Source organism: Etheostoma spectabile, unplaced genomic scaffold, assembly GCF_008692095.1.
Source record: "Etheostoma spectabile isolate EspeVRDwgs_2016 unplaced genomic scaffold, UIUC_Espe_1.0 scaffold362, whole genome shotgun sequence".
Lineage (NCBI taxonomy): Eukaryota > Metazoa > Chordata > Actinopteri > Perciformes > Percidae > Etheostoma > Etheostoma spectabile.
Window position 1 is genome coordinate 331,844 of NW_022605592.1, and position 11,059 is coordinate 342,902.

Sequence of the window (11,059 nt, forward strand, 5' to 3'; positions counted from 1 at the left end):
GAGAACTTGTTGGCACACTGGTTAACCAGCAGATTGACAATCACATTTACAACAGCATTAGGGTATTGTAACATTGACCCTCAAGGTGGTAAGAGAGGATTAAAAGTATTGTTTGGAAAATCCCAAACATAATAACACATTTGGCTGGGACACGGACTGCATGTTCTTGCCTGTTCATAGAAAACAATAGCAATGTAGTAATCATGTAAATTTAAATTTGATTTAAAAGGTTAAATTTAAGTAATACTACATTACCCATAACGCAGTGAGGGTTATGTTTGGAGGATTGATGTGGAAGGACACGGTTTTGTGGTTTCCAAGGTGTAACAGGCTTGAATTTCTTCTTAGTTTAAGCAGCATGTAGTTTTTTTCGAGTAATTGAAAGAACACACAATATTGTCTATAACATCATGAGCATGACACACATCCTCAAGTTATCCCTGCAATTTAATAGGCTTACACATCCCTAGTGAAACCAACAACACAGAACCAAATTGTGGGAACAAGTGGATCATCACAGTGTATTGCTACTGCACCTGTTCTAAGTCACAATGTAGAACCAACACTCTTAACTATATATATATATATATATATATATATATATATATATATATATATATATAAAAAGATGCACTGTAGAATGAAATTGTAGTTTTATCTGATTTGTCTACACTGCGTAATACTGCACAAAATGTTCACTTGTATTTAAGGCAGGGTTGGTAAGGTTGAAAAACTAGCAAGATTTGAAAGTAGCATCTCGTCAGGGCTCCATCTAACCCCTCCCCTGCCTTCTGGGCTCTACAGCAATTTTACTCCATGTCTCATTGACTGGTCAGCAAACCCCTAACATCATACCGAATGTTGAAAACAAGCATAACTACTGTTAGCAATGCGGCCACATTGAGTTCAGGCTTGTATAGGTAGGGCTGGGTTTCGTTCAAATGTATTCAATACCGGCGTCGATACCATCACTGTGACTTTGATGCCGGTTGCATACTTTTTTTTTCCGGTAGTGTGGAAATATTGTGCTGTCCCTGGTTATACAAACTGAAAATGTGCTGGTGCATGGACAAAGGATAGTACACCCATCTACCTGCCCAAACATTGGCTTTAAAAATACCACCAGGCAGACTATTTTCTATTTGAATTCGGTTTTTGCTTTTTGAAGATCATGCATTGTACATATTAGGAGGCAACTTCACCTAACATCCCAATTGATGCCCATCTGTCATATGGATATTTAGCTGTAATGTATCACATAGAGTACAATTTAGTTATGGTATCGTCAATAAAGATAAAGAAGGGCTACACGTAAACACACCACATACAGTGGTGTGAAAAAGTGTTTGCCCCCTTCCTCATTTCCTGTTCCTTTGCATGTTTGTGTCACACTAAGTGTTTCGGAACATCAAACCAATTTAACAATAGTCAAGGACAACACAAGTAAACACAATACAATTTGTAAATGAAGGTGTTTTATTAAGGTGAAAAAAATCCAAACCATCATGGCCCTGTGTGGAAAAAGTGATTGCCCCCTAAACCTAATAACTGGTTGGTGCCCCCCTTAGCAGCAACAACTGCAACCAAGCGTTTGTGATAACGTGCAATGAGCTTTTACAGCGTCCTGGAGGAATTTTGGCCGACTCATCTTGCAGAATTGTCCTATTCAGTTTACTTAGAGGGTTTGGAGCATGAACGGCCTTTTTAAGGTCATACCACAGCATCTCAATAGGATCAGGTCAGACTTTGGCTAGGCCACTCCAAAGTCTTCATTTTGTTTTTTCTTCAGCCATTCGGTGGGTGACTTGCTGGTGTGTTTAGGATCATTGCCTGCTGCAGAACCCAAGTTTGTTTCAGCTTGAGTACACAAACAATGGTTGGACATCCCTTCAGGATCTCTTGGTAGACAGCAGAATCATAGTTCCTTTTATCACGGCAAGTCTTCCTTCCTGAAGCATCAAAACAGCCCCAGACCATCACACTACCACCGCCATATTTTACTGTTGGTATAATTTTCTTTTTATGAAATGCAGTGTTCCTCTAAGCCAGATATACTTGGACACCCACCTTCCAAGAGTTCCACTTTTTCTCATCGGTCCACAGAAGTTGTCCCAAAAGTCTTGGGAATCATCAAGATGTGTTGTGGAGAAATTGAGACGAGCTTTGATGTTTTTCTTTTGCTCAGCAGTGGTTTTCTCCTTGGAACTCTGCCATGCAGGCCATTTTTGCCCAGTCTTTTCCTGATGGTGGAGGCATGACGCGTGACCTTAACTGAGGCAAGTGAGGCCTGCAGTTCTTTGGACGTTGTTGTGGGGTCTTTGTGACCTCTTGATGAGTCGTCGCTGCCTCTTGGTAATTTTGGGCGGCCGGCCACTCTGGGAATGTCACCACTGTTCCATGTCTTCGCCATTTGTGGATAATGGCTCTCACTGTGGTTCGCTGGATTCCCAAAGCTTTGGAAATGGCTTTATAACCCTTTCCAGACTGATAGATCTAATTACTTTCTTCTCAATTGTTCCTGAATTCTTTGGGTCTCGGCATGATGTGTAGCTTTTAAGGATCTTCTGGTGGACCTTACTGTGTCAAGCAGCTCCTATTTAAGTGATGCCTGATTGTGAACAGGTGTGGCAATAATCAGGCCTGGGTGTAGCTAGAGAAATTCTACTAGGTGTGGACAACCACAGTTATAGTATGTTTAACAAGGGGGGCAATCACTTTTTCACACAGGGCCTGATGTTTGGATTTTTTTTCACCTTAATAAAACACCTTCATTTACAAATTGCATTTGTGTTTACTTGTGTTGTCCTTGACATTGTTTAAATTGGTTTGAGGTTCCGAAACCTAAGTGGGTGACAAACATGCAAAGGAACAGGAAATGAGGAAGGGGGCAAACACTTTTTCACACCACTGTAGCAGGAACTTACAGAATGGATCCAATGGAACAGAAGATGTATGGTCACCATTATCTGTTTTTGAAAATAAATGCTGCATTTACGGAACGTTAGTTTTTACATGATTATAAAACAAGTGAATAAATGTGACTCAAACAACCAAATTGTACTACAAATGTATAGGCGTCAAACTATATTTGTACACAGTGATGTACTCAGATGAAAATATGCAACAACAAAAAAAACATCAACTTCAAGAGCATCTGGTACCTTCATCAAATGTAGTTATGAAGCCTACCTGGCCAGTTTACCTTTTCAAGAATCAGACTGGCAAAGTTGTGTATCTATCTGTCCACAAATCCAATGAAAAGACCGAAAGCACCAATGTGACACAGAGCTCCTTTGCTGAGTAGCAAACCAAATGCACTTTAACATGAAGCTGAAAATAGTCCTACAAATGCCCTGCAATGGCATTTACCTATTTGAGTAGCATGTGTTAACTACTATAGTGTATCTAATGGTAAAGTATTGGGAGGTGGACTAACACATTGTTGGTCTTTTCAGGAGATTTGTTGGTAAAAGGAAAAAATTGGAATAATGCCAAGCTCATACTTTAAGCTGGTCTTTTCTCAACAGACAATCGAAGACACTACAAAGATGTCAGAAATATAAATATCACATGCTGTTTCAGTAACCCATTGGTAGGATTCAGTGTGTTGCCATAAGAGAATATGTTCTAATAATATCTAATGATGCTATTTGAATAAACAAGAGCCTGATTAGACGGCATTCAGCTTTGGGAATGTTGCTAATAGTAAGAAAGCTAGGTAACAGCAATAGGTTTCTAGGCAGCAATGACAGTATATTTAGGAATGATGAAATTACTGTTTTTCTTAAATGTGTGGGCAAGGTAGAGAATATAAAAACACAAACAAACAATAAAATGGTGGCCACAGTTTCTCATATAAAAAGGTGAAACAATGACACCGCAGTGTGCAAGGAATAAGATCTAGTATACTGGTAACATTCCACTGTTTATTACTGGCCTACTGTGTTTAACTTTTTCCCCTTTTTATTCTTTTTTAAGAAAATTCTGTCATTAAAAATCTTTCTATATTATATTTTTTCTTAGAAAATATATAAAAAGTAATTTACAGTTATTTTACACATGAAATATCCTCTGGCTTTTGTTTTGGAACAGATATGACTAAATTTGTTCTTTTGCAGCATGGTGTTACAGAATATGCATCAAAACAACAAACATAGGTCACTACAATGTAGCAAAAATTAAAAAATACGTAGACTTCATACAGAAAAATTAAATACATGCATACATACAGTACAGTGCCATGCAAACACGGTTCATTTTGGCAAGTAAATTATTTAAGATTTGCAATTCTTTTCCGTGTTTCAAACATTTCATGCCTTCCTGCTATACATACATGACATAACTTTTACATAATGTGATGTTCACTGCAGCTGCTGCTGGAAAGACCCCTCCCTTCTAAGTAGGGCAACGTTTGGTTGATGGAATCTATAAGGTTCTTTTCATATGACATTCCCTTCTCCACTAAACAATGATTCTTTTCACAATTGCATCTCATTTGTTTACTGATGAGTTTAGAAAAGAAGTGGGTTTATTAGCCTTTTTGATAATGAATGACAAGCTTCTTCCCTCACTCACTTCTTTGACAAACACATATTTCTAAGTGACATTTGGTCCAATATGATCGTTCTAATCTACCCCCAGCTGCCTGTTTAACTGTCCTCTGTGAGAGCCATTCACTTTCTCAGTGGCATCACAAAGAAGCAAGACAACCATGTCCCCTCAATGACAATCCCGTAACGAGGTATTGACTGGTCTGCAATCAGCCACATCTGCTCTCTCATACGGGGCCTCTCTATCTCATGCAACCAGCTAAGATCTGCCTGCAAGAGGTCAGCGTGAGATTGGTATCTGTCACAGCTGCTGACCTCGTCCGTCTTTGTTTTGGGACTGCAACAGAGAGTCTTATCAGATCTTGGCACACATAGATAATAATATTTACTCTCTGGGGAGACAGCAGCCATTTTAGACTTATAAGACTGAAAGGGTATTGTGGTATGTGGAGCATTTTTGATGGAATGGTTTTTGAAGTATAAGGGCAAAAATAGACTCATTCACTACATAGGTGGCCGCAGTGGTCAGCACCTTCAGTTTTGCAATCTTACCAATAGAGAGCCACTTCCAGGCTAGACTAGGCACTCCCATTTGTAACTCAATAGAATCTCTTCTTTTAGGGTGTCTTTAGTTTGCCTTACCCTGGTTATCTTACCCTAACTATTCTCAATCCTCATGCCTAAACATAACCAATCTAACCAATGAAGGCAATGATTACTAGGCAGAGTAGGGCAGGTCATGCCTTCATCATCTTAGGAAATTTAAATTTGCTTTATGGGGTTTACTATCCAAAAAGTAACATTTTGGATTTGTTAACATTTAAATTACTGTTGTGGCCAGGATAGCTCATTTGGTTTATGTCCCAATGCTGAAGGTCCAGCTTTTGAGTCTGACCTGTGAGGATTTCCTTCATGTCTTCCACCTCTCTCTCCCCCCTCCCCTTCATAGCTACCCAATCCATTAAAGGCAAAAATGCCCCTAAAAAACTGTCAAAACTATGACATTTTTCTATCATGGCCTTTCACATATTATAGAAAATCATAACTGTTTCTTCCTTATCTAGTATCTGTCATATCTAGTCTATCAAGCTGCTGAATTAAACCCACAATGGTCATAGGTTTGGGGCAATGTTGTTCAATAAAGCAGCATTTTTTTGGTTAAGTGGGGTCTTGCTGAAAAACACATCTCGACAAATGATCACCTCAAGAAGTTAGCATGTATTAGCGAGAAATTGCTTATTTACACATCCAGCAGATACAGGGCAACATTAGCAATCACTTGGTGTTGTGTTTCTGAAAGCCTGACCAATGTAAGTCCAATTTACACTCTTCTTCAATCTCTGTTTTGGTCTCCACCAACTCCTGAGGGTTGTAATTGCACCACTGTGTAAAACAACTCTGTCTGTCTGCTGTTTGTCACTGGGAAGATAGCAAAGAGAGGGTATATGGGGGGGACCATACAGTTAGGTGGCTGGCCAAAACATAATGAGCTAACCTGACCTGGTCAATAGGATTGACACCTTTATCTACATTTTGTCTTTTGATCCATTATCAACGTAAAAATATTAATAAGTGCAGCTTCAAAGGCTGGTAAAACACATATTAAATTAACAATGATTATGCATTTTTCTTGTAAAACATACTATTCATGTCTAAACAAATGGAGTGAACAACATACAACAGGTTATGTTGTGGGGCTGGATTTATAGTCATTTGATTTATTACAAATGGCAAGAATTTTGAATGCCATTTTCTTCTGGAACAAAACTCGGAGGTTCTAGTTTCACTTCAGACACAGTGTACGTTTTCATTTAAAGCCTGCTTCACAATCTGCTCAACAAACCTCAACAACGTTAAATAGCAATCATTTCAATTATCCTGCATAATTCATGATTAATGGTTGATTTATATGAAAGTTCAAACTTACTGAGCCTTTTGTTGTTGTTATAGACCTCTGTCAAACACAGAAATATGTACACTATTTGGCACCACTGCTAGCTTGAATCCCATTCAGACCTTCCAGTTACCAGTCCCATGCCAGTAAGCTTTTTTAAGTGGATCCCAGAGACATTCACACTCTCACAGAAACTGTCCATTGTTATCAACCTGCTAGAAAATTAAATATTTTAAGCCTTTGAAACACTCTTCACTTTTGGTTTTACTGGTCTGGTGCAAAAGCAGTTACTTAAGTCATACTCGAGCTTACTGCATTTTCAAATTCTGCTGCACAACAGTCACTTATCACTTCCTCTACATAGCTGCAGCCCACTGCAGTTCCTTTTCCCATTGCATACAACCTTATAAGATCTCTGAAAAAAAGCAGAAATATGTGTCTCCTGCTAATATAAACCTCAACAGTTCTATTCTCACAATGCAATGTGCAAGTTAATTCTTCATAATGGACACAGTGTATGCCATCTGCCAAGTTCAGCTGTTCAGCTATATTTAATGTCACAGAAAAGCTTGCAGTGTGCTTTCACAGTTTCTCTCTTTCCAAAGAATTTGGTAATGGAAAGTTGCTGCTATCCAGGTGTGAGTAAGATGCATGGATAGTTTAATTTGTACACTTTTGTATGATCACACTTACTACAACTACTTTCACCAACATGTACTGTATGTCCTTGGCTTAAAAGACTGCTATGATCCTCACTCACCTCTTTTGAGATATGGGCTTAGGGAGATGATCATAAAATTGCTAATATTTTAGTGGAGTAACATTGTTTCTTTAGAATGTACTTACAGATTTAGCAAGCATTGGATCTGGGAACTAACTTTTTTTCACAAACCAAATAGTTTGGGAAGAGGTTTAGAACCGTGAGCTTATTGCAGTTTGTGCATATGAGATACACTGTCCAGACTGAAGGACTGAATGACTGACCAGCGGGGCTGCGCTCTACTCTGGCCGGCCTAGCTGCTATTGGTTGGGAATGACCAGTTCCCACTCCTCATGGGACATCTCGGACTCCCCTGCACCTCTAGAGGAAACTCACCATTGGAGAATACCTCTAATCCACCAATAACTGACGGATAACCACTGGTACTCATTGCTAAAATTACAAACTACTCAGACATTTGTGACATGATCAGGATTCTCCCTGACTTCGATACACTCTATCTCCTCCCTCTCTCTTTCCCTCTCCCGCTCCCTCTCCCGCTCTTTGCGCTTGGCCCGTTTCTTTTTCTTGTGTCTCTTTTTGGACGGCGGGAAGAAAGTCAGGAAGACGGGCAGGATGACAAAGCAGTGCAACACGGTGCAGCCCGCGGTGAGAAGGGAGCACTTGAACAGTGTATAGGTCAGATTGGAAGGCACAAACACCAGGGGCATGATCCCGATCACAAAGCAGGACGCGTTCTGCAGGATTGCGGCCCCGTGCTCCTCCAGTGCCAACTTGATGCACTGCGTCCTAGTGTGCTCGGTGGCTAGCACAAAAGTGTACAGGTGTGGTGCACAGTGATCCATGGCAAAGTTGAGTGTATAAATAAGGCACAGGATTGAGATGCTGTCCATGCCAACGTTCCAGAGGGTCATCAAACCCAAGACACCCAGCTCTACGGACGTTACCGTGAGGATGAGCCAGAAGTTCCCCAAGGGGTTGATGACCAGAAAGAAAGTGAGGATGAGGATTGTGAGTACGCTGAAGCCTGAGGTCAAGATGGGTGAGATGACGGAGGAGCTGTAGCGGTCCATGAACACAAACGTAGGATTGAAGGCAATGAACTTGATGCTGTTGATCAGCATCAACGGACGCAGCTTTTCCAGAAGTTCTACCACCTCTTCCCGCTTCTTCTCTGTCGTCCGTGCCACCAAGTACATCCGGGAGGCGATAATGTCATACTCATCGGTCTCACGGTTCTTGGAGAATATGATGTCCTCAGTGAAGTGCTGGTATTCCGGGCTGCGCAGGAAGGAGCCCTTCAGGATGGTGATGAAGTCGCTCTTGGTTGAAGCACTCACATTCACCACCCGCAGGTAGTGGAAAAAGTTGTCCATCCAAGAGATCTTGTTGAAGCCATGACTTAGAGTCTTCAGGTGCTCCTGCACCGTGGAGTTCCAGTACTCAATGGGCTCATAAATGTAAAACCCAATCACAGGACTGTAGTTACTGAAGTACTTCTGCTGGGTCAGTGCATACGAAACACTCTGAGAGTTACTAGCCAGCAGGTTCACGATGTTTGAGCCATCACTGATTTGTAAACATCCCATGAATGAGAAAGAGGCATAGATGAGATATAGAATGACCACAAAGGGTTTGACATAGGTGTTGGTAATCCATTCTGTGTAGTGCTCACGCAGGAAGTGCTGGATGAAGTGATTCTGGTAGGGGACGCTGTCATGATGCGTGGACAAGTCATGGCCATCACTCATCATGGTTTTAAACCATGTGGGCTGGCGGTCCAGGTACTCCACTGAGGGGATTTTACAACAGAAAACACTGTGGTAGCGGTTCTGCTCCAGCTGTCCGGCAAAGACCAGGCACGAGCCGTAGAAAGAGAAAACGTAGAAGTAGTTGACCAAGATGGCAACACACATGCTCTGACAGAAGATTTTCACTGACTCAATGTTGGTAAAAGGGCTAGCTCCCATACCAAAGGTGATGATGTAGAGTGAGCTGGTCATGGTGTAGCACACCATCACATCAGCAAAAGCGTCTGCCACGCGCTCCTTGAAGGGGAGATTTTCCCTTGTTCTCCTCCAGCCTGCCAGCAGCTCGAACACCCCTTTGGTTCCATGGCCTAGGAGAAAAGAGAGAGAACTCAGTAAGAATTATGTTTGCACTGTGTACATCCAAAAATGACATTTGCAAGATATAATCATTCATAGGAAGTGAAATGGTCCATGTTCCAGAAGGATTTCAGAAGCAACAATTTTTGTACCACTGTGTAATATTAATTTTTCAATACTCTGTATTCATAAAACTAAATGTAGGTGATGCAGATTGAACTGGGCTGCCACATTGTATTTGAATTGCAAAAAAAACACAGTTTTACCAAGCAGCATCAACAGGGCATATACAAAATATTATTGTGCAAACAAGCACTAAACGGCAATCACGCTGCCTAAAAACAAATATAATATGCTGGTCTGCTAGCTGGGTTGGTCTGGCTGGTGGTGGTGGGTCCACGCACATACCCACGATGTCCCCAGTTCCATTTCAGCTGGGGACCTTGGTTGCATGTCATACCTCTCTCTACCTTCAAGTTCTGTTTGCCTCACTACTATCATCTATTCAATAGAAAATCTCCCTTTACGGTATATGTATGTAACAGTTCCTTAAATTATCCTCTGCAAGAAGCACTACTTGATACATAAGCCAAAGGAAGCTTCAAAATATGACTTGACCCTGAAAAGCAGGAAACTAGTCTTTTCAGCATTATGACATACAATTAAAAATAAACAAATACAAATTTGGTTAGATTCCTTTAATAGAGACATGGGCTTTTACTTTTCTCTTCATATCTGAGTCCTCTCTACCATGCGTTTGTAAGCAGCTTCCAAATCGGTCTGCAGCAGGCCCATTCACAAGTCAAATCTGTAGGGTTTTCACCAGTTGAAAATATAGAAATGAACACACAACGTTCAAAGGCATATGCTCAATAGTGCAAAATCTCCCACACAGAAACACCCGGCCACCCACGCACACTGTTCATTTGTTTGTAAAATGCCTGTGCTGCATTTCTGATGAGGAGAAAACTGCTGCGAGGGAAGGTACTATAAATTCAGTTTAATGTTCTTCTACCATGTAAATATTTCAGTAAGTGAACACTGGATTTAGCCCATGCATATGTTTCTCGGCCAAAAACAGCTTTAACCTATTCTTTTCGAATGTAGTGGGTACACAAGGCAGTGAGAGGGATTGTTACCTTTGACAGCCTTGTAAATTTCCCCTTGTCTGATACATAGAAAAGAAGTAAATTAACTATAAATGATTAGGCATTTGTAATGAGCTGGCTAGATGGCGTTTCCTGCTTTTAGTTTTATTAAGCTGTGCTGAGAGTCAATTAGTCAGTGTCAGTTGGTTTAGAGGGTGTTTTTCAACATTACATCTGTCATGGGGCTGGAACCAAATGCAGATAGTGGGGGGGGGGGGCAGCATAATGAATTCAGTGGATTATTAAATTAAACGAGTATGGGTAGGCTTGCAGGCATCAAAAGTCTAAGTGAGGCTGTAGATTTAACAAGCAGGTAAGAGACAGACAGGTAACAGATCGCAGCAAGAAACCACATTGCAACACTGATACCCCAACAAGGGGACAAAGGAAGTGGACCAGTATGTGGGGGGTTCTCTGGCTGATTTCAACACGTAGCTCTGTTGTCTGTAAAAAACTAACCAATCAGGTCTGTCAGTAGAGAGAAACTAACTAATCAGTTCTCGCCTGATTGGTTAGTTTCTCTCTCTACTGATAGACCTGATTGGTTAGTTTCTCTGTACAGACAGACCTGATTGGTTAATTTCTCTCTACAGACAGACCTGATTGGTTAGTTTCTCTCTACTGACAGACCTGATTGG

General features: G+C 40.9%; 1 protein-coding gene across 1 annotated transcript in view; it reads right to left on the reverse strand.

Moving 5' to 3' along the window:
* Window positions 1–3,912: 3,912 nt before the first annotated feature.
* ptchd4 (patched domain containing 4) overlaps window positions 3,913–11,059 on the reverse strand; it is a 51,613-nt gene continuing 44,466 nt past the window's right edge. The window contains exon 3 of the mRNA XM_032511408.1: window positions 3,913–9,284. Coding sequence (XP_032367299.1) covers window positions 7,615–9,284 — 1,670 coding nt within the window. The 3' untranslated portion in view covers window positions 3,913–7,614. The remainder of the gene's footprint in view (window positions 9,285–11,059) is intronic.